General features: G+C 41.3%; 1 protein-coding gene across 3 annotated transcripts; it reads right to left on the reverse strand.

Moving 5' to 3' along the window:
* Positions 1-4240: 4240 nt before the first annotated feature.
* On the reverse strand, positions 4241-22108 carry osbp2b (oxysterol binding protein 2b). Of its 3 annotated transcripts, none has more exons than XM_083978702.1 (13): positions 21999-22108; positions 17393-17591; positions 16215-16335; positions 15466-15532; positions 14765-14917; positions 14418-14663; positions 14115-14235; positions 13339-13442; positions 11705-11800; positions 11089-11273; positions 10734-10954; positions 9894-9911; positions 4241-8702 (listed from the first exon to the last, which is right to left on the reverse strand). In XM_083978702.1, the coding sequence occupies exons 1-13, from the start codon at positions 22005-22007 to the stop codon at positions 8560-8562; spliced, it is 1683 nt and encodes a 560-aa protein (XP_083834828.1). In that variant the 5' UTR covers positions 22008-22108; the 3' UTR covers positions 4241-8559. The 3 variants fall into 3 exon arrangements, with proteins under 3 accessions (XP_083834828.1, XP_083834830.1, XP_083834829.1); XM_083978704.1 differs by lacking the exon at positions 21999-22108 and adding an exon at positions 20919-20988 and having other exon boundaries at positions 16215-16331; XM_083978703.1 differs by lacking the exon at positions 21999-22108 and adding an exon at positions 20919-20988.
* Between the last annotated feature and the right edge of the window lie 2560 nt (positions 22109-24668).

Here is a 24668-nt window from a genome sequence, read left to right on the forward strand (position 1 = left end):
TATTTAAATACAATGGGAGATTAATTATTACTTGTTGGAGGTCAGTGAGCCGCTGCTTCATTTTTGCCCAATCTGACTGCATCTTCTCTGATGTCCTCTTAGATCTCAAACTCCAGCTCCGAGGGTTAACTTCCTCATCCGTGTCCTTATCATTGTCACTGTAAGAACAATTTTGGTAGACTACACTAAAAATACATTTTCATGTCATTTAAAAATGAATGAATAGAAGACTGCATCAAATGCTTTGTAACTTTTTAAATGTTCCATTTGTTTACCTGTAGGTTTCTCTCTTTTTATGCTGAGCTGTACTAACAGAGGGACTCCTTTTTTGTATATTTCCATTAGAGGATATGTGGACTTTGCAAACAAATAAAGGAAAATTAGTTTAAAGCAATTTAAAAGGATTAATTAGTTGTTACAGATTTGTTCTCACTGTGCAATATACAGACTGATCTTGCTTCACCTGACGGGTGGATGGGTTGAGGTTCACTTTCCTCATGCGTGAGTGTGTCATAGTCACTCTGGTTGGTTAAGTAGTCATCTGTGTCTGTGACAGACTGAATGAGAGAGCGCCATCCTGAGAGGAGGGGCACTAATGATGTTAACCACAGTTTCATACATATTGGTTTTAAGAGATAGTTTACAGCATTTCTTGATTTTTATCATCCATTCTATCTATTATGTCTATTGTTTGTGCTATTTGGTGATATTTGATACACAGTTATGTTTTACTTAAAAATTAAGCTTACTTTCCTCCACAATTTTCTGCAGTCTCTTACCTGGCAGCCTGTCAATGTGTTGTCTGACTTGCTCCGTGCAGACTGAGTCAAGGTCGCTCGCAATGGACACTGTGTCAAAACTCCTCACAGGTACTCCTGTAAAAGAAAAGCAGCCTGCAGTCACTGTTTGCACAGTGAGCAGAATGTACAACAGGACCAGTTAAACTGTATTCAGTTGCAGTGTAATCTGTGTGTGTATGGTACCTGCCAAGCACCTCGCTTTAGAAGAGGAGTTATTGTTGTGCTGTTGGTTTTCATGTTCTGTTACAATCACTGGTTTATGGGCGACTGAAAGGGAAGTGAGAGAATCAAAGGTGTAGCAGGGCTGTAATGTGGAGTCTAGAGCTGCTCAGTAATTTTCAAGATAACATGGCTATTGGACAATGAGATTTAACGCTCTAGATACTATGAATTCTCTATTTCATGAGACACCTGGTAAGTTTTACTGAAGGGAAAGGTTTTCTATTCTAAAAGACTAGAGTCTATAAAGTCTGAGGAAATTAGATCCGTAAATATTAGTGCTGGTTTCTTGGCAACATGTCAAGTAATTGTGGAGTTAACCTGCTGTGGATCAAAATATTGGACTCAAAGATGGACAGACAGGTGGGTAGATGTATGAGTAGACAGATCATTTTCATCTTAATCCTCATGTGCTGAAGCTAACATCATTAATGAAAATTTGGAGCACGCTTGACAGCTCTCTTGTCTCATGATGATGTCTCATGTGATACGGGGCTTTACTTACTGCTGCTGTCATCAACAAGTTTCTGTGATATATTCACTCCAAAACTGCCTTGAAGACCTTTCTCCAGGCCCTTTTGTTGACCAGGCTTGAGTGACTGGGAACAATTCACCGTCACCGTTTCTTTACTGGTTTTTCCAGGTGTTGATTCTCTTCTTCGTCCATTTTGATTCCTCTGGAGAGTGTCCCTGTCGGTTATCTCTGTACTTTTAGCCTCTTCCTCTTTGCCTGGATGTTGCATATTGCTTGGCAATGCCATTTCCACCATCTCCTCTTTGAAACGCTGCACAAAGTCCTCAGTGCAGATGCTGTCTGAGGGAGGGTGTGTTTCTCCAGCCATTGCATCCTCCTTACAGGTGTCTCCAAGCAGCCTCTTGAGTCGCCAGATGACCTGCTCCCTTCGAGACTCCACTTCCTCTCTGTCTCTTCTCCATCTGTCTAACCTCTCACTAGTTTCCCCCTGAGTGTCAGGACCTCCATGACAGTCTGAGGTCCTCTCTGGGGTAGAGCAGTGGAAAAATACATTGTTTTGTGAAAAAAGGAAAATTTGTTGCGCAAGGGCAAAACACTTTGATATAAACAAATATTACAGAGTTAAGACACAATGGTCAACACAAGGCAGTGCAAAAGTAGTACGGTACCTGGAATTATTTCCCTAGCACCAGCCTGTGAAAACAACATTTTCAGGAATATGTTTTCCTGTATTCATACTTCAGTATTACCTGATGTTTGCTCCATCATTGGTGTGTGTATCAAATCAAGACAGGACATGGGAGTGTCATTTGTTTGAGTTGTACTTCCAAGGCCTGTGTCTTTGCTTATGGACTCACTCCATTTAGGAGGATCTAGAAAAAAAACATGTACACAGTACCAATCAAAAGACTGAGACACAAGAATGGCAAAGTGTGTCTAAAACTTATAACTCAACTTAAAATAAATGAGGCGTGTGTTATGGCATAAAGTACCTGCACTGCCGCTGCTGCAATCGCGCTTTCTGAAATTTTCCCGATGATTCTGAGGCTGGATCTAGATTAATCACATTACTGCTTAAAAAATGTATACCCAGTTAAACATGCACGGTACAGACAATTAGTTGGAAAACCACAGACCTGCAGCTGACCAAGCTCTACATCGATGGCATCTAGGAGGAGGTCACAGTGGTCCAGTTTGAGAGGCTGAGGGTCCTGTCCGAACACACTGCTTATGTCCTCAATATCTGCAAAGCCAGACAACAGCGTTAACAACAGTGACTACAAGCATGCAAGAGAAGGAAATATGTCATTTTACATAGCTGAAGCGCTGATAAAACCTCAGACCAGTGTATAGAAGCTCATCAGTGCTCTCTGCGTCTCCTCCACGGCCTCTGTCCGCCATGTCCTTGATGTCCTACTGCTGCTGTGGACAAATGTGCAGACACTGAGCAATACCATACAGACAAACACCCCTATCTACTACCAGTGGTGAAGGCTGACTGGGCACTCATAAGAGGGGGTTTATGTTGCCAGGTTGTCCAGGAAACCAAGACAACTGAGCTCGTTAGCTGGCCGTACTGACCTCTTTTCACCAGGAGGACTATAAATTCCTACAGCTTCTTGCCTCTCCCACTCCCCTGAATGAATAACAAGTCCTACAAGTGAAAGTTTAATACACTGGTTATTAGTCTCAGTCATGGGTAAGCTCACGTTACATTAGCTAACGTGTCGTGTTGTGTTTTTAGGGCAAAAGTGTTATTCACACCGCTCAGCTGTAAAAAGAAAAAGAAAAAGAAAAAAAAACTGTACATACTATGTTGTCTGACCGGAAGTACGGTTAACCTAACAGATTTATCCGTCTCACTCAAGCGGAGCATGGTTATCCAAACACAAAATAATATCACTTTTTAAAACTCCAAATCATCCCACCATCACTGCGCTACTTCAAACACATAACTTACTTTTCAGGAACAAACGCGGAGACTTTAAATCGATGCTGTATCTGACTCGTCGGGGCTGGACTTCACAGCTGCTGCTGCTGCTGCTGCTGCTGCTCTGATTGACAGGCGCTTCCCCTGGTTGCCCTGGAAACGGTTAAACAGCTCGCGACCTCTACGCAGCAGAAGAGTGGACAGTGAGCGAGCGCCAGGTGGAGGCGCGGATATTAGCGCGAAAAAGAGCGCCAGGTGTACAAACAGCATACATTTGTAACATGAAGATCTAAATGTGACTCCCATCCCTTGAAAAATACAAGACATAACCTCAATGGTGGCTATACAAGCCCTGTACATTTTGCATTTGTTGCTTTTTATATTAGTGGGGGATCTTTATTAGAGACAAAGAAAAACATTACACGAAAAGGCCACTTACGGTTTGACTGAGAATTGTTATTAGGTTTTTTATATTGTTTCACTGTATGTCCTAAATTAAGAAGGATGTAAATACAAACCTGTGGCCACCATACTGTCCTGAGTCCAGTGCTATAGGCTAAATTATAACACCTCTGAAATAATAAGGTTCATTATTGTTCAACCTGTGACAGCTCTTCAACAAATGTATGCAGTGCTTTTGTAGGGCTGGAAATAGTGCCAGTGTACAGTAGTGCACTGCTACTGGTGTAGAATTGCTCATTTCCCATAAAGTCTGCGAGAAAATAAAGCACACATATTCAGTGTCAACAATAACAACTTTATTATCATCTTTTTTCATTATTGTGTCTTTGTTGTTTAAAGACAATGTTATACAAGTATAAATTAAGGGAGAAAATACACAATTTAAAAAAAGAAGCAAAACCTCAGTTGAATCTGCAGTTACACCTGAACACACGTCTGTGTATTTGGGAAGTAAGAGTAGTAGTCAAGGCAGGTCAATCACCTTTGACCTCCTGTACCAGGCCGCTGTTGTGAAGTGTTTCATAACTTTCATCAAATACAGATCAACACCACTACTGTCTTACAACAAAGCCGCGAGTCACAGTCCATGGAGAAGCAGGGTTCAGTTTAGACAAGGCAAGAAAAACCTCCCCGTCTTCATTAGCTAACCTCTGCCTCAAAACTGAGCAGCATCGAATGAGAAGGAAATGTGTGCCGCGCATGCACACAAATCAAACTCATTATGCGTACAAACAGTATGAAAACACCAACATAAGAATAATGGCACACATGAGAAGATAGAAATCAGAAGAGTAAATAAAAGCATAAAAATTAAAGCTAAAAATCACACTAAAGTGAATTGAGAGTGGGATGAGATGAAATGAGAGAAACAATGAGAGGGGGTTTACATTAGATCCCTCTGAGACAGGGAAGGCAGATGAAGAGTTTTTTCCTTTAAGTCTACAGTACACTCTCCATTTACACTTTGGTTGTTTTTCCCCTTTCCGCATGAGGCAGACAACTGTATGAAGCAACATCAGCCATAACCTTACAAATCTACACCTGACTGTGTTATTGCTACAGCTGTCCGAGACTGTACAGGCCCGTAGAGGGGCTACTTCAGTAGGCAAGTCACCATCAAGTACAGAGGTCAAGTTATTTGGACATATACTGATTAATATGAGCTCTCAATTATCATTCAAAATATAATATGTACTCTCAAATATAAAATCATCTCAAACACAATATATTAAAGTAAATCTCTAGTGAACCTCATATTGATATAGCTGAAAAAAGTAAATCACAAACTAGCTTCTCATTTGTACAGTGTCTGCACCACCACTCAGCAGCGAACTGTGTTCCTCATGATGTTGTGACTGTGTGTGAAGATACACAACACAGTCACTCGTACAATGATTTTCAAGAGGGCAAACCGAGAAACATCTTGCTGCATAGTGTCCACCCCTACAGTATATGTGGCACCCTGGATGTGATTTAAAGTCAAGAGCTTGTATCCTGTCGTGTGCTAATGGAAGTGTTTGAGTCTGTGTGAAGCAGATAGATAAAAAAAAAAAAAAAAGAGAACCCAAGCAGTGATAGAAACTTGAAGGAATCGTTAAACATTTTGGGAAATACGCTTCTGTGTTCTGCTCTTGTTAAATGTTAGAGGAGAAGATTAATACAACTCTCATGACACTCTCTCATGTTGTACATTATGGCTAAAATCAGTAGTTAGTTAGCTTAGCATAATTTAAAGACTGGAAACAACGAGACAACTAGCCTGGTTCTGTTCAAAGGTTTAAAAAAAAAAATCTGTGACTGGCAGCAGGCCAAATTATTATGGTCTGATCTGTTTAATTTGCACAAAACCCAAAATGTAAAAATGACAAATTATTGTTTTATGTGCAGTTATCTGCACTACCTTCCTGAAGACAAAAGAATTGAGATATAATGTGCTATCAAAGAGCTTCAGAGGTGCTAGTCTGAACAGGCTAACCAGTCTCCTGTTTCCACTCTTTCTGCTAAGCTTAGCTGAAGAGCTGCTGCTGGTGGAAGCTTGAGAAATACCAGGGTATTGATCTTCTCGTCCAAAAAAGTGATATATTTCCAAAAGTGCATATTTTTTCCTAGTAGCAAGTTGTACTAAACAACTGTATTCATGACAATCACAAATCAAAAATGAATTGAAACCTTTCATGTAAATGGGCAAAAGAAGCATCTTCTGTGCAAAAAAACATCAATCATTTCATTTCGTCAATTCACTGGTAAAGAATCTCACAGTTAAACATTTTACATTTTAAGAGCTCATATTCTACTACTGAAAATCTCGATCAGCCAAACACTCAGCATGAAGGGGTACTCTACTGTGAATTCTTTTTTTTTTTTCAAGTGCATTTTTCACATCTTTATGGCCTCCACATCAGGGGAAATGATAACTGAACCACAGTTTCTAATGTGCTAGTATCAAGGACTCTATAAAAATCATTAACAGTGTGTTAAGACAGTTTATGGAAGTATAAAAGATGAATCTCCAGCCTGATTGCAGGTGCCTCAGGATTAAATTCCATCTTTGCAGAATTAATCTGGATTAAAAATTTAAATTACAGTAAATCCTTCAGGCTCATTCAGTCAATTTTTCAAATTTGAACGATGCTGTACAGATAACTTAACACTCCGATTATTATAATTATTCTTAATTTTACAATATCATTCTTTTATCACAAAATATTCACACAAATAGACTAGACGGTAGATACAATACCTCCAGCCTTGAATTCTACATTCCTAACAATAATTACAAAAAATACTAACTGGTTTTGTCACCGTAGACGTGTAGTGCACAGGTCTGAGGACTCTTTCCCTTGTTCAGTCAATTAAACACAAAAGACTGAGGGTACCTTCGAGAGCTGATCCCAGATCAGCGTGTCCACAAACACTGAATGGGAGGACTACACGTGAGCTCTGGTGAATCTGAAGAGTCTGGAGCAGCAGCTGGGAAAGTCCTCTGTGGCTTGAGCTGACTGCACAGTGGTGTGCTACAGGAACCAGCCCTGACCTCCTGTCAGCTGAACCCACTTGGACTCCTCTAAGAAACCACTCCAGTCTCCCGTAGTGCAGCCCCACTGCAAAAGTCTAAACTACAAATTACTGACTGATGGGAGGAGCTAGTGCAATGCATACGACAGGAAACAGCATGTTCCTGGATGCACTATAGGTGGCAACGACTAAATGTCTCAGTGAGTTGGCGCAGACCTAATACTTTTTACAATCACTGAGAATGCTGTTAGTCGAAATGGTCACCAGGGATACGCTATGTGTTGCTATGGGAGAGCACCAGAAGACAAGGTAAAGTCTCAACATCAACATCAACACAGAGATATGTGCTAACCTATGGTCAACCACATTGAAAAGTGCGTGTTCAGGTATGAAGATTTCCTGTTAGAGTGATATGAATGTTTTGAAGTTTCATGTTGTTCTTTTGTGACTGCACTAACGTGTTACAACTAAAGGACCGACTACTGTGCAATCTTGCTAATCAGAATCACAAATGGAAGATGTTTAAAGTATGTTTAGATGACTGAAACGCATTGAAGCTAAAATGGATTTCATATTCAAAGTATGCAATGGTTAAGCCACCAATACTATTCCTAAATGGACTACAGTCTAACGGACGAGGGGAAAAGCCCAACATTCATACCAAATAAAACATACAGTATGTCTGCACTGCCACATATTTTTTCACTTCAGATAAACCAGCCAATAGTTTATAATAAAGACATAATTTGTCCAATCAAACATTCACTGTTGATTATGAAGACCCAAATAAAGTAATATTAGGAAGTCATATAATACAGAGAAGTAAAAACTTCTAGTTTTTATTTTAAAATGATTTTTTTTCCAAGGTCTGTCTTATATTTAATTCATCTGAATTTTCCCAATGACCAGTGTTCATTTGATAATATTCAGATCAAAGCAACAGCACATAATCAGCTATGCCCTGTTTTCTTTGACTTTTCTAACTAAAGTGTTTTTGATTTAAACATGTATTTCGCAATTTGATGGTTATATTACATTGACTATAATATACTTGGATCACTTTGGGTCTCCATAATGTTTAAAGAAAGACTGAATTAACCTCTATCTTTAAGCAACCCAACGGGGCAAATATAAGCACTTTAAATCATTCCTATGAAAAGAGAGAGGGAACTTAAAATTTCCTAAGTTGGCCTATTATTATATCAATTGAGCTAAATAAAACTGAGGATGAGGACACGGTTTTCTTGTAACCACTGAAATATTGAGGTGTACTCAAAACTGTTGTGTTTCTGTGTGCCTCTTCATGATTTTGTCCTGGTACAGTAGTTGTCAGTGATAGGGAGTGCGCAGGTGCCTTTATTGTGTGATGTTGCAACTTCATTATCTCACATCCACACATTATCTCACTGCTGTTTCAGTATAGTGTAAAAGAGGACTACCAAGGGAACACCCTTTCTTTTTCCACATAGTAAAAACAGAGTGAGAGTGTATATTTGGAGGTACAGTGTAATCTGAGAGTGTGTGAAACATACACATTCTCATGCTCACAAAGGTCCACATGGAGCTCATAAGCCAGCTACGCTGGACTGCTTAAGGACCAGAGGCTGAGCAGTTCCCTGTCCGATGAGGTTAAGTGTGATCCGGGGTCAGTTCCTGGGTTAGAAGATGTCAGGACACATGCTCCAGTCCTGTTTGTCCTTTGACTCCCAGTAACCGCCCTTGTACACAAAGTCTGTCTCTCCAGTCACCGAGTCCCTCCTCTGGTGAAACCACAGTGGCTGGTAACCTTCGTATTCTTTACCTGTGGGCAGAAGAACAATTGTTACTCAGTGTTCACCTTTAGGTGCCACACTAGTGGAGAAGCCACACTTGCAGGTAATTTACTATGCGATCAATTTACCTAGTCCACACACACCTAGGTGTATGAGAGGCAATCAATCACTGAGCACTGCATTTGCTTCAAATGTGAACAAGCTCTTGTAATGGTGAACATTTTTTTGCTTTTAAGTTCTGACAGGCAGAAATATAATGGTTTAAATGCAGCACATTACCGGTAGGTTACTTGAGGTGAACAGTAGATGTTGTTCTTTACAGTTCCCTTCATTAAATTACCATGTAAGTATCATTTAAATGGAGCGTTTTAAAGTAGCTTGTTTACTGCTAGTAATTGCTCAATAGAAGTACCCACAAACAGCCCGAGGCCCTGATCTGATCACAAGTGGACAGCTCTGAGTACAGTACATCTGTCCACACCTGGCATTGAGTGGCCATTTTACAAAAATAAGTATCCATTATTATTTTTAGTCGGTCCAACTACAACAGGCAGCTCCAGAGAGAGAGAGAGATAGCACTGTGTATAGAGCTACAATAAAAGGTTTTAGCCATTTCGAATAGTATATATATTCCATTATAAAACACATTGACGTTCACACTGCTCAAACAATATGAACACAAATACCCCAGATCGCCTTCACACCTGTACTCAGTGCTGTCCACTTGTGATCAGATGACCTGAGACACACGTTAATACCAAGATGGCCCAAGAAAGAGGATGACAATGCAGTGCAAATTAATCACTTGCTGATGTGGCTTCACCATAGCACACTACAAGTACTTTGAGATTTAAAAGTTATATCTGTTACTACATGTAACATATTATTGAAGCCAAATCTAAATGAAAATGTCACATGTATGCAGGAAAAATGTCAGTTTTTTCCTGAATTATTTGAATAAGTTGACATGAGAGGGGTATCATGCAGTTCCCACACAGAGGCAGACCATACAGAGGACACGTGGAGGATGGGGTGTGTGCGTGTGTGTTTGCACATGTGTGTGTGTGTGTGTGTGTGTGTGTGTGTGTGTGTGTGTGTGTGTGTGTGTGTGTGTGTGTGTGTGTGTGTGTGTGTGTGTGTGTGTGTGTGTGTGTGTGTGTGTGTGTGTGTGTGTGTGGGAGTGATGCACAACAGAGGGGCACAGGGCAACCCCCACTCACCAGAGTCATAATCACACTCTGACCACCAATAGAGGGAGGAAAAGAAAGACAAGTCATGGGTACATCGAATACAGTCTATCCTACACACAACACACACACACAGGCACAGGAATGCCACCAGGATGAAATGTTTCTGCTGAGGTCTCCATAATGTTCAGTCTGACCTCTATTACACCAAATTTCCTCTCTGCCTCAGCATGTCTGTCTTCACTATAACTGTCTTGACATGCAGCTGTGATGATAAAAATAGCAAATCTTTAGATAAATATGTGAGGCTTTATTGCAATAATGTTGCAAAGGGTTGAGGACCAGCTGGCTCTGGAAGTATTTCTCCTTGCTCTAAGTACTCTAATATTGTTTATGTTCTTCAGCATAGAAAGACAGAGGTATACACGGTAGTTTAACAATACTACAGATTTATATTCTCACCAGTCATCAAATAGGAAGCATGCCTGTTTTCCTATTTGGTGTGACAGCTAGCTCTATATACTACAAATCAGCTGCCTGTGTTAAAGACACTTGCTGGAGTTGTGAGTCAAAGCTGTTGCTGCCGGGAAGTTAAAGTTAAAGCAAAAGAATCTGAAAGCAAACTAATATAAAATACTGGATGTGTTATAAGGTCCATACTGAAAAAATCAGTTAGTTTTGGATGCTGGTGATGACAGCATTGACTAACAATGTTCCTTGGAAACACTGGCTTCCTAAAATAAGTCCTCCCACTTCACAACTCTACATTTCCTTCCCTTCTTTGCTTCCTCTGTACCATCCCTGCTTGTGTCTGTCTTTCATTCGGCACTTCTTTACCTACAAGGCATCAAGCTTGTTTTCTCCATTTCATACCTTCATCCAGAGCGTCTGAGGCCTCTGCTTCCCTTCTCCTTCTCACAGCTCTTTGTTTCTCCTCTAGCCTCTGCTTTTCTGAGTTTGCTTCATCCCACCGCCCGTCCTCCATCAGCCTCTGGTCTGGTCTCAGGCGGCTATCAGTCAGTCCCACTCCTTCCTCCATCTCATTCAGGGTCAGTGCCAGCGCGGAAAAGTAGTACATGTTCTCAGCGTTCTCCCTGAGGGAGCAAAAGAAGACTTATATTGTGTGATCTTCTACGATCTGACTGCATTTTGCAGCTGTTACACAACAGGGACTCATTTATGTTATGGAAATGTTCTTCCTCATGAGGCTGATGGGACAAGTGCTTACGGGAGAGGGTATTTCTTCCACAGCAGTTTTGGGGATAAAGTTTGATAGACGGTCTTTTGCTTGCCCTCTGATCCACTGCCCCCTCGGCTGCTCTGAATGATCTTGGCACTCTCCATCTTATCATCCCATGTACCAGAAAGGATGTAGTGAGCTTGGCCACCACTGTCTGCCACTACACCGGTCACCTGGAAACAGACAAATAAAATCAGAAAAAAGACTTAAAAATACAAAGATACTAAAAGATTTATGGCACTAGCCCATGTTATATTTCTGTGAGTCTCTACATGTGAACATAGTGTTCTCCTAATGCTAATCACTTAATGCACAGCTCCCCTGGTAGTAGATCAGTACATTTTCATAGGCTTATCTATAATTAGTCACTACCAAAGAAGGCAGCACTGTGCCTCATTTCTAGGTAACCGCGATGTGCCCAAAAGAGGTCATTTCACTGAGATGTGACCTCATACAGCGAGACGCTCTTATAATACACTTTTCTATGAACTGATATTATGTTGGGACTGTCCAGCAGGAGGCAGCATCGCACAAATTAACCCAGCACTGTATGACATCATACCAAGGTCAGGTAACAGCGAAGTGCGAGAGGCGAAGCATTTACCTTCCGAGGGACGTCCCTGGAGAAATAACTGTAGGGAGAGAACTTGAGTTGGCAGGTCTCCTTGGTCCTGTGATTCACAATTTCAATGTCCCCGGACTGCACAAACACAGACACCACTTCAGTGTGTTTATGGAAGAGAGCAATAATCCTGAAGTAAACACTTAAAACAGCATGACACCAGCAAATCTGAAAACTGAAGAGTAAAATGTGATTAATCAGCTAAAAGAAAAAATTTGGAGTCAGTCCCATCTCCTTCTGCCTAGTTCTGTCTTAAAGGCCATTACAACCATTTCCTTAGTCAGCTTCTTACAACAGTGTGATGCAGCTTTAGTACAGTAAACAAAAAGACCCTGTATAAACATGTTGCAGGCCATTTAAAAGGGTAACATGTGGACTGTTTGACTATTAATCCTGCTACTGAGCAACGTTTTGATGAGCATGTCATACGTGCATTGGCGGAGAGGGGGTATAATGGTAAAATGGGCCATAAGGTTCAAGTCTTTTTTTTTTTTTTTTTAATCTTTTTCGACATCTAACAACCAACCAAGGAATTAAAATGTCACAGTCTGTCACACTGTCAAGACAATTATAAAGTGACTGCTGTAATCCTGGTCTGGTAATATTATTTCCAGTGCCAAAACAATGCACACGACTTTGCTGCACCTGCCATCAAAGTGGTCGGCAGTAGAATAAGAATTCGCAAAATTGTTTCCACTGTTTTGTATAGGAGTTGTTCTTTTTCTGCAGCACAGCGCAGCACACCAACAGAGCAATGTATGGACTGATGCTGTGGCAGAGGAGGGTGAATGTATTAAATACAGAAGGCAAAACAGGCAAATAAAATACTGTTAAAACTGACAAGGTTTGGTTGAGTTGAGAAGAGGAAGGTGTTTCTTTGTGGAGGTGCTGCCATTCTTTTTTTTGCTAAACTATTATGTAAATAAAATATGTAAAAGCCCAGAGCAGAAATAACCATAACATCTTCTTTAAATGCACATTGATGGTATATTTCCACTAGTAAGGCTCTGATATTAAATGTAGGAGGTACTAGGTCCCAAAATGCAGATCACAACCAAAGTAAGCTTTTTAATGTTTCATGGGTGATGGAATGGTAGGATTTAAGTCATGATTCAGAGATGTAAGAGAATTTTCCTATGTTTGTCCATGAATTATGTATGTTTAGCCCTCAAGGTCACACAGAAGCACAAGCACATACCTGTTCAGACAGAGAGAATGACACAAACATGTGTTATATCAGAAAAAAAGGATGTTTGGAGCGTGTGGGGGCTTCTGACTGAAGAGACAGGCAGATGTGAAGCCTACCCCTCCTACCACCTCCCACCTACTGTATATAACTGGGCCATCTCAGTGAAGAAGAGGCTGTTATTTTAGGGTGTTATTAGAGATCAAAGCTGGAGATAAATCCCTAGAGATTGCAAAGCTCTTTGTGTGCTGTAAGGCTTTGCTCTGATTCCCCTCTTCTTCACAAAGCCCTCCTGGACCGTACCACACACTGTTCTAACAGGAGGGAAATACCTATAGGTTTTTCTGGAAGGTTAGGGGGATTAAGGCAGGGCAGCTGGGTTTGGAGCTGTGGTTGAATGGTCACCAGTGAGAAGGGCTCGTAAACTGACCTGGTCAATCCACAGCTTGCCCACAATGATGTTGTGCACTGTGGAGGTGACCTTCCTCCACACATAGTGGTTCCCGCTGGAGTGGAACTGCAGGTGAATGGCACCTAGGGAGGGACAGGGACAAAAAGCTGTAAGGACAAGGACATATCACAGCTGCTTGTGTTACCAAACTGCAACTGCAGATTTGAAAATGATGTGTTAGATTGTGATTGTGAATGTCATCTCACACATTTATACACAAGAATACATAGGAAATACATAACCACCACCACCATTTACAGCATCACCTAACCCCAGAAGACTGAGAACATGTGCTTTACACGTTTCAGAGAGGAATCTTCTCCCTCAGAATTGGACTTGATATAATTTTATTTATATGTTTAACCAGGTGAGCGACCAGGGCACCCCAAAACCTTTTTTTCTTTTACATGCCACCTCACAGCAGATGTATAACAGGAAGCAGGAGAAATCAGATAAATACCACTGCATTTCGTGATGGGACTGAATATATCAAATCTAGCACACAACAACTGTCCCAGTGCAATAGAGATCTCACTTTATACCCATAGTTTATGTGCGTGTCAAAGGGGTCATAAAACCCTCCTGATTCATTCTCACACCCTTTCCTCTGGGTTTAGATTGTGTGCGAGGCAGATCAGTGGTCTACCACTCCCAGGTGTGATATCTGGTGTTGTGGCTGCTTGCAGTTTGCATGATGGAGCCTTTATTTACACATATAGTTTGCTTGCTTCCCAGCTGACTGTGACATTTCTTACCCAGAGGCATTATGGAGAGGTATTTGCCGCGGAACTTGCTGGCAATGGTGATTTCCTGCCACAGGGTCCAGCCTCGTTGGGAAATCACATGGTGTGCAGCTGCTGGAGGGTGATGGCTCACCTAAGGGGAAAAACAGGAAAGGTAAAGTGTAATAGTGGAAATGTGTTCGCATAAGCAGCGAGTGCTGAACAACTGGTTTGGAGAACACAGTCTAACCTCGTGTGCGTCAGTTTGGGAGTCACGTGTTTGCCTGCACATCAGTGAGCTAGTAAACAAAAATCGCCTGTGGTTTCTGTTGTTACCTGCTCACACAGCGAGCGGTAGCCGAACTCTTCCAGACGATCGAGCTCGTAGGTCTCGCCCAGGAGGGGGTTGAAGGGCTTAGCCGTCCTGTGAACTGTGGTGGAGTAGGAGGAGACGGAGAAGGCCGCAACCAGGCACATCTGCTCCAGGGAGGAGTCACAGCGCGCAGCCTTGTCAAGAAGCTCATGATACTCCAGGTCCTCGGTGAGACGCTGCAGCATCGACAGAGGCTCATTGAAGTTTACCTGCGTGGAAGGTAAAGGAGGAGTGAAACCCATGAGATATAATTCACACAGAATTATGCTAACCTGTGAGCAAGGAGGAGGACCATGCCTCACACACTTACAGGCATGGGGATTTTAGAGAGTTCCTTGCCAATGCAGTTCTTCATAATGCTCCATAAATTGAGGGAGTAGTTGGGCTTGTCTGGGATATGAGTCCGCCTCTGTCTGCGAGGCTGCAGCTCCTTCCCTGACACATCGTTACAGCTGGGAGACATCTGGGATTAGGTGCAGGGCGAAGGGGAGGGGGATAAGAAGATGGTATCTTTACTTTGTATAAAAAGAATATTCAAGTTGAGTTTTTTGAGAGATGCTTTCAACTTCATGGACAGCTTGGCAGCATATCATCAGGCACAGTGACAGAGCAAGTGATAGGCAGCAGGAGAGGGAGCAGAAAACACAGATGTGTAAGAGGGAGAGGCTGCAGTAAAGGAGTAAAAAGTGGAGAGAAGAGCAGATGTTCGACTGTTAATTAAGATTTAGTTCAATGATGCAGCTGTGAATCTTTGACACCACAGGGGTGACAACGAGACCACAGGAAACACAGACAAAAGCTGTGTGTGTGTGTGTGTGTGGGGGGGGGGGTTAATGTAGGGTAAGAAAGCAAGACTGAGAGAACAGCAAGTGTGGAGGGTTATATACATAAATCAATGACCTGTGTGCTCTCTGTCAGCACAAATGAATCTATACTGAGATTACAAAAGTCAGGAGTGTTCACAAATGTCAGTCGTATTGGTTCAGACTTGTTTGGAAGACAGACACTTACATGGTCGTCCTGGTTCCAGTCACTGGGGTGACCTCCGCTCGCTCCGCTCAAATTACTCTGAGATCGCCTGGAACAGAGCGAAAATATTTTCTATAATGGGAGCCGGACACACACACACAAACACACACACATACATACACCTCATCATTCCCTCTACCCTTCACCGGCATTTGCACACACACCCAATACACAGTGCTCACAAGGGAGGAAAGACATTGCTGGGTATCACAGATGAAGGCTGTGTAACTACTTCTATCATTTTTTTTAATGGTGCTACTGGACTCCAGGGATATGTTGCAAGATGTGAGCCATAACAATGATTGGGAAGAAAAAAACTGAGGCACTCCAGACATTAAAAAAAAAAAGTAAAGACTGAAGCTGTGCAAAAACAAGTTGAGTTGCTGGCAGGAGACTGACTCCAATGCAGTAAACAAATATTCTATAAAAATGTACTGAGAGAAGCAAAAATGAACAGAGGAAATTGGTTTACTTTGCTGCAGTAAAGCAGAATAGGATTATAATTTTGGTATTCTTATCTGACAAAATCCAAGAGTGATTTGTGTGTGTGAGGTATCATCATAGCCTTGCCCAGAGTCAAATTCACTATTATGACTAATAGCACTGACATAGTTGATAGCAACTTCCCTGTATTAGTCTTTCAGTTGTCTTTTTCTCTTGTGAAATGAATCGACAAATATTATATGTATGTGTATGAGTATGAACCACATGAATCCCTGTGTGAGACTGACCTGTGTTGTGTGCTCTCAGTGGCAGTCACTGTGATAAATGCAGGGGAATCCTCCATGGCATCAAAATACTCAGTATCCTCATCTTCATCACTTGCCTCTTCTTTGCGCGGCCTCTCACTTCCTTCATTGAGGACATATGCATTTGTGAGTACGTATACAGAGAGCATGCAGCACTAGGAAAGCCGTCACATGTTGGCGGGTTTGTATTCTACAGAGGTCAGGGGAGAGCAGAGTATAATCACAGACCCATGGCAATTAATCAAGGAATAATCAGCTTAGTAAAATTGGCAATGTTCCTGCTGCTTAACTAGCCTGTATGGTGCAAGTTCCTCAGGGGATGTTTACCATATTCAGTGTCCAGCATTCAATATTCAGTATGTTCAGCGATCCATTATGTGCACAAACTGGAGTTTACAGCAGAGGAGACCAAATCCCTTATATGTGTTTATAATGGCTTTAAATGAAAAAATGATTAATTACAAAAAAGGACGATAAACTATGGATTCAAAAAAACAAAAGTAAAATAAGTATGAATACAAAAATATTGTATGTTTAGAAGACAACTTAGTTCCTTCTCTTTATACGCTCAAGTTTATTTATGAAAGATTTGCTGTGCTTCAAATTATGGGTAAACTCAAACACAAATGCTTTACTGTACATCCCTGAACATCAACTGTCTTTCTTCCTTAAATTTGTTTGTTTTCCTTTAAGTTGTACTATAAGAAAGTTACACTATTCATTTTGGTATTGAATGTTGTTTTGACTTGTCTTTTGTGGTCTTTTTTTCTGGACAGGACAGCCTTCCATTAAAAGGTCATGAGGTCACTGGATTTCCTTTCTCCTTGTTGCAAGATAGAAAATATACATTATGTATGTTTGATATGAAGGATGAGGAGAGGAGAGGTCATAGGGTCATGTTTGTTACAGGTTTGTTACACAACCATGAAAAGAAAAACTGGATGGACAGATTGACAGTAGAGACCACATGACTTACAGTCTTAAGGAAGGATAATTACCACCTCTAACTTAAGTATCCAATCCAGTTCTTCTGACACAAGTTAAAACTTCCTTCCTCCACATGACGAGTGGCTATAATATTGAGCCTGAGGCCACACATGACTTTTGGTCAGTAAAGTAAGGGCTATAGGGGTAAGGAACACAGAGACAGTCAGTCTCACCCTTGTTGGTGGTAGGGGCGCTGGGTGCACTGGAAACAAGCGTGGGTGCTTCTCTCCACGCTCGCTCCAGGCTGTTATGCTGCTTGGCTAGCTGCTCAATGGTCTCCTCTAGGTGAGTGCGCTGCTCTCGCTCATACTGCAGCGCCCGCTGCCATCTCCTACTGTGAGTCTCCGCTAGGTCCAAGAAGTCCCGACACGCCTGGGGGAGCACAAGCACACGAGAACACAAGCACAGAGAGATCACCGAAAGTTTAATTTCCATAAGACCAAGTCTGTGGTTCATAATTCTTAACAAAGTGCACGTTATTTTCTGCTCGCTATGAATAACAGCTCAACTTCTGTATTAGATACTAGAGTGTCCTCAAATAATCCCTCTGATGGCTTTGAAATCCAACCATTATGGGGATTTTGGAAAAAGTTGATTCTTTAGGTTCATGTTCAAGTTTAGGGTTTAAAATAACACTGATAAAATCATAACGTTTGTATGGTATGAGAGAGAGAACACAGAAATAGAAAATGTGCAAAGACATCTCTGTCAATCATTGTAATCAAGGTAATTTATCATCAAGGCTTCAAACAGTCATCTCTACAATAATGAGCCATGAGTTTCCCTGCTGTGTCAAATGTGGCTCTAAGCCAACTAAAAAAAGAAAAACTTCGTTAGTGATGAGCTGATTGCACAGCAAACTATATCTGAGTCAAGAGGGGGAGTCGTTGTTGCCGCTGTGGTTTCATACTGAGACAAAGGGGTTAACTTCAGATCAACCATATACAGTATGTCAGCACTTGTGGGCACTGAATCATATGTCTGACAGCTTTGCCTCATAGTGAATGAAAGGTCATTGAACCTAAATAACACCTAAGCGGACCACATGCACAATGAACTATCACGTGACACTGAGCTGTCAGCGACGAGGCCCCCAGAGGAGCGCTTTCTGAATAATCATTTTGAAACTGAAGCATATGAAGTCTTTTTGTAGCGTTTTGTTGTTTTATCCACTTGAGGGGAGCAGCTCATGATTACATACGGTCCACTCTAGGGTATTATTGAGTATTTGAAGCAAATGTTGCTTTGCTTCCAGAACCAGAGGGGCTGTTGAGAGTGAGCTTGAAGAACCACTTAGATAAAGTTGTGGCTGCCGGCAGCGAGCTGGAGGGATGAATGTGTCACACGGCTCAAATAATCTCTGCTCTGGTGAGAGAGCAGTCAGTATGTACAGTATCACCTGTAGGCAGCCAGAAGAGAAACAGCCACGCAGTCACCTCCACAAGACAGCTTATCTATCTCTCTGCTGAAAAAGTGTTCCCCATCACACTGATACATTATTACTTAGCACTAAATATTTAAAGAGGTGACATTGTTGCTGAACTGTTCGTGGATCAAGGAGTGTGTGAGGTTTGAAAGCCATCTCTAAAAAACACATGAGAGCAATAAGCATATAGATCTTAACATCTTAAGCTTAGAGTTTAGTCATTAAATTAAAAAAAATAATTAAAGACTGTATTATTTATCTTACTATTTTAATGATAGATAGGAGCTTATTATTATTATCTATTTTAATATTATAATGATTATTCTTCTTTAACCTTGATGTGTTTACTTATTGTCAAGGAAAACACCATCCATGACATTACCACACAGCTTCTCAAAGAGAAGGGAAACCAGGATGAGAAAGAGCAGTTCAAACTTCACCATATCTTGACAATGACTATTACAATAACATCGTAATGTATTTCATGGTTTTTCATGTTGCACATGCAGGTGTTTTAATCATTATCTATGCATGTGTCAGTCTGGATTCTCTAAACCTAGACAGTAAGCAGAACCTTTAATTAACACATGCAATAAGGGAGTTATTACCTCCATAAACACGCTACCGGTACATGCTTTCATCCCGTGTCTCTGTGTTGTGCGGTTTGTTTTTCAGGAGGATTAAGCAAAAGCTTTGCATCAAATTTAGGCTAGGGTTATGGCATGGGATGAGAAAAATCTAATTTTAACAACATTTCTGGGCTGACCCAGATGATATACAGTACTATGATTTTCTGTCTGTGGTCTGGTGTATGTTGTTTGACTTTGGCCTTGTTCAGAGGTCTGCCTTCTCTTGTGTGCCGTTCTAGTTGTAATGGTATTTGAGAATATTTGCGGAGCATCAAGATATCACACGATCCTTAACAAGTTAGAATAGATCCTGTGACTTACAGCTGGCCAATTAAGGCAAATAAAACTACTTTCATTTGTTGAGGCACAAGAAGGGTTAGGGTTAGGACAAGAGAAAAAGTGACAGATGCTTATCTTCTTGCTTCATAACTACCTTAAATTCATATGTATATGAATGGTGAAGGTTTGTTAATACTGATGAAATATCACACATTTTCATTGTATCTTAGAGCAGAAAATCCCTGACTGAAAGTGAAATCATAAAATATTTAACAGTGAATTGTTAAGAGACCCATCAATCAATACCCTCTCTTACCTTCGGCAGTGTTGCATGAAGTGTCTAAACACCACTGTCTGAGCATCAGTTTAAATGTTTGAAGTGCATGTGATGCTGCGGCCCACTTCCTCAGATATGATATGAAACTCAACACCCCCTTGAAAAAGTATAATAGTTCCACTTTTTTTAATGCTGACTCTCCAGTAAAAACACAGACTGCATGTGATGTCCGGTTGGGGGAAGAAAAAAAGCCAATGTGAAGTGAATGTGTAACAGATTAAATTAAAAGTCCTGGTGAAGTCTGCAGCATGAGTGATGTGTCCAAGAATGAAACAAACTTGAGAAGCATGTGATTAAACCACACAACCAGCAATTGAAGACACAAGCGGGCTGAAGCTTGGATTCCTGTGAGAAGTTACATCACCATGAAAGGAACTGGAGTGAAGGCCAGGGTCAGATCACTGACAGCATGCAGTTGTGTCTTTCAATTATGGCCTCCTCCTCAACCCCTCCTCTCCCCTTTAGTCTCTTCTCACATATATAGCCAAGTTTCTTTTGGAGATGCACATAAAAACTACATTCATATTTTTGGGCAGATCATTATAGTGGGTGGAGAAATCCAAACATCATCACTGTGTTCTGCCCTCTGCTTCAAAACCAAAACAAGGAGTTTCTGGCAGCACTGCTTCCTCATTAGCGGCACATTCCTTGTTGGTATTTTAATGAGATGGCCACTCGAGAAGACTTTTTTATTGCTTTTGTCCCATACCAGTTGATAAAAACGATGACGAGTAGAGACAAAGGCATCATTATTTTGAATGTAATCTATTTTTTCCCATGTCATGCCATGCCTTTCTTAAGTTTGTTACTCCTGCCCAATTTCAAGACACATTTTAAGGTAAAATAAATGCAAGCAGCTTAAATACAATTGTGTCTGACCAAATTATTTTACACCTATCAATGAGACAACCAACATAAAAATCAGTCAGACATGCATCAAAGGCAAAAAAAAAACATTCTCTGCCCAAGATTAGATAACGTTAGGAAACAATTGAAAGACACTGAGAGAAGCAGGAAGAAAAACAAACCTTGTATGATTGTCTGGCTTTAGTCAGAGCACGTCTGTCTGTCTGTCTGTCTAACTGTTAGTCTAGAAGGGTCTGACATTCCTCTCCAAGCAGGGAGGGTCAAGGGTTTGAGAGGAGTGGGAGAGCAGGGGCTATTCCTGTCCCCCCCACCCACCATCATATCTAGTATCACACCCTCATGATCTCGACTCTCCCTGTACTCCTGTCCATTACCAACATACTGTAAAGCTCATGGTATTCACCATTGACGAGAATGGAACAGTGCCAAATACAGTAGAGCATTTCTTATTACGATGCGAGCATCGGAGCCAGCGCATTAGACATACTGGCAGCTGAGAACCTGCTGGGTTTTGTTAAATGTAGCCAAAAGATTGCACTTAGTAATTAGAAAATATAAAATAATGTATGTTGTACAGATTGTATGGCTATAGCAGTGTTTTTCAACCTTGGGGTCGGGATCCCACGTGGGGTCGCCTGGAATTCAAATGGGGTCACCTGAAATGTCTAGTAATTGATTAAAAGAATTACTGATAAAAAATATTCTTTTAACTAATTATTATTCTTTTTAAATGTATGAATAAAAACACCACTTACAATCTTAAACAACTGTATTCTATACTTTCACTTTCGACAATAAATCAAGTTCAAATAAAATGTGGCATATAAAAATATCTGATCTCACCCATGACTGCACGTGATCGGGGGTCGCCAGAAATTTGTGATGTCAAAGTGGGGTCACGAGCCAAAAAAGGTTGGGAACCACTGGGCTATTGTGTCTTATTTGGGCAATATTAACCAATATTACCAACAGCAGGGAACCACCATCCCCTCAGGTAAGCAGGGTCTGCCTGGTGTGGTGTACAGCGGTGGTCTCTGGTGCCGAGCCTGCAGCACGGTGTCTCTGGTTTAACATTCCTCAATCTGAAGTGATCTTATCTCTCATCACTCACTAACCAGAGTGTTATAGATGACTGGCATTTCTGTCACATTGATCATGCCAAAGCATGCAGGAACTCAGATTACTCTCTTCTCACTGCTGCTGTGTCTTGTAGCCTGGTCTGTCCCATCTACAGTACTTACATTGATCATAGCATTGGAAGTGATGCGGAAGAGGGTTGCCCTTTCGTTGACCGCCTTGATCTTCTCCCCTCCCTCCACGGGGACTTTCAGACCCTCGAGTTCACTCAGGGAGCGCTGCAGGGCCGCCCCATGCTTGGCAATCAGGTCATTACATGTGCTGAGGTCGTCGAGCTTGCTGACGAGTATCTTCAGGGTACCCTGAATCTCGCTGCGGTCCGACTGGGACGTGGGCTCCTCGTCCCCTGAGTCATCTGGAAAGGGAGAGGTCAAAGATCACACTAAATATCTTCAGCAAAAGATATACTAGAAATTCATTTAAAAAGGACTTTCATACAACATTCATAGATTGCTGGTGAATTGCAAAATAAGTGCAAGATGCCTTCCTTTCTCACACGGACACTTCCTATTAGACATTTGCCTTCACTTGACTTCCACTAGGGCACACGGCACAAATATCCGGTTTCTCCCTCGGTCACTGACCTCAACTGGCAAACCTCCCTCACAGAGAGACTACAGACACTTAAAAACAGCTTGGTGTTAAATCCATACACTATGACTAATGTGTTGGTCATTAAATGGTAAAAGGGCGAAAAAGAGATTAAAAACAACAAACAATTTTGTAATTTATTCGAGGGATGAAATTAGAGTTAATTGGACAACCATTAGTCAGATTTTACAGATGGCTTTCTTTGCATATAAATATAATTTATAAATATGCAAAATACATTTAAATGCACTTGTAAAACAGAAATCATCAACTCTGGCTGGAAGCATCCAGGGAAAGCTTATTAAATGTCAATGTGAGCTGCACTAGGACATCTGAACACAGACAGCTCTCCCATACCCGTGAGCCTTTGCTGTGGCAGCTGCCTTTTTGTATGATGTCACTTAAGAGAGGTTACTCAAGGTTAAACAGAACATATGAGAACGGTGTTGCAGTGTCAGCTTTATATTACACACATACGAGTACACACACACAGAATGACAGAAACACACCAATGGTGAGACCAAGGCCTGTACATAGCAAAAGAAAATAAAGCAGAACTAAAAGAATTCCTGAACTTTATGCACAGTCTCTCTGGAAGAATAAATCCTACTCCATTATTCTTTATAGTAAATCACCAAGGACCCCGCATATTGGATTTTGAACTCAGAAAATATTTGCTCACCTGCTCACCATCAAATCTGCATTGACACAATCGCAAAATATATTTTCCTGCATAAAATCAGCAATGGGTTTCTCTCTTTTGATATATGAAGCTAACAAATCCACACCAAAAATACTGATACGGCTATGAAAACAGATGACAAACTAGAAGGAGCAGAGAACATGGAAATCGAGGTTTATCTCAAAAAGGAAAATATATTTCCTCTATAGGTGGTGATGTTATCCACCACGTTAACCCTCTAGTGTCTAGAAAGTGCTGATCTGCTCAGCACGAAGAATATACTTTGTCACATTGAAAAGGTGTGTTACACCGCTGATAGAAAAGACTGTCACACAGTCCTGGTGAGAGGCAGCGCTGCAGCAACACTTTCTCCTGAGAGCACGGCAGCTGACTGTGACCCCGCAGTGGAAGAGACTATCACCTCTGTCAAGCCTATTTACAGCATGCAAGTATAACACAGATATTCGCCTCAGGGATGCTGGTAGCCTGGAATACATCATGTAACAGCAATATACTGAGGTCAAATTGACTGGGACCTTTGACCGGGGAACCGTCCAGCTCCACGGAGAAACAAGCAGCATGCAGACATCCACACAGATGAGCTGCTGTGTTGGCACGCAAGACAATACTCTAGTTGTTATAATGTTTTCAATTCTAAATGTAATGGCAGCACAATAAACCACAAAGTGAATATAATCCTCTAAAATATAGAGATATCAGTATAACAATGTTTTTGAAAAGCCAGCTGATAAGTCTCAACAACTGCTGGATTAATTACTATGAAATTTTGTAGACGTGTTCAAGGTTCTCAGAGGATGATTTTTCATGAATCTAGTAACTATTCTTTTCTTCTAGCGCCACCATGAGCCCCAAACTCCGCCCCCCCCCACACACACACACCCAGATCAGCTTGAGAACACGACAATGTACTTTGAAAGTCACTTGTGATGTGATCAAACCATATATAGATGTGGTGTCCTATTATGTAAGAGGAAAGTGTGCCAAGTGGAGTTCATTTACAAAGGGGAAGAGAAAGGTGAGTAAAAGGAAGGAAGAGGAATGAAGAAAAAAAATCTCTCACCATATTTGCATTCCTGGGCATCCATTTTCACCCAAAGGTAACCAGAGTTCACTCAGGAAGTACTGTAGCAGCACAAACACACAGGCCACTGAGCTCTATAGCCTCTGAGTTACTGTGTGAACATGTTCAAAAGATTTCCAGAGAGACACAATATTCTGACTGAAGGAAGAGACAAAAAAAAGTCCAGCCGAAGGTGTCAACTGCAACAAAACCTAATGAGAACCTGGGTCCAGATGACACCACTATGCAACCACCACCAGCCGAGAAGAGCTGAAGCGAAAGAAGAGAATAGACAAAGACAAAGAAGAAGAAACTTAAGTCAGACAACTGAGAGGAGCGTGTGTCAAGAGACGATCAGCTGCTGAGCAAAGTAAGGGAGGTGAGGGAGGAAGCCAAAGAGCAAACTGAGAGAGGAGTTGG

This window comes from Trachurus trachurus, assembly GCF_905171665.1.
Source record: "Trachurus trachurus genome assembly, chromosome: 9".
Lineage (NCBI taxonomy): Eukaryota > Metazoa > Chordata > Actinopteri > Carangiformes > Carangidae > Trachurus > Trachurus trachurus.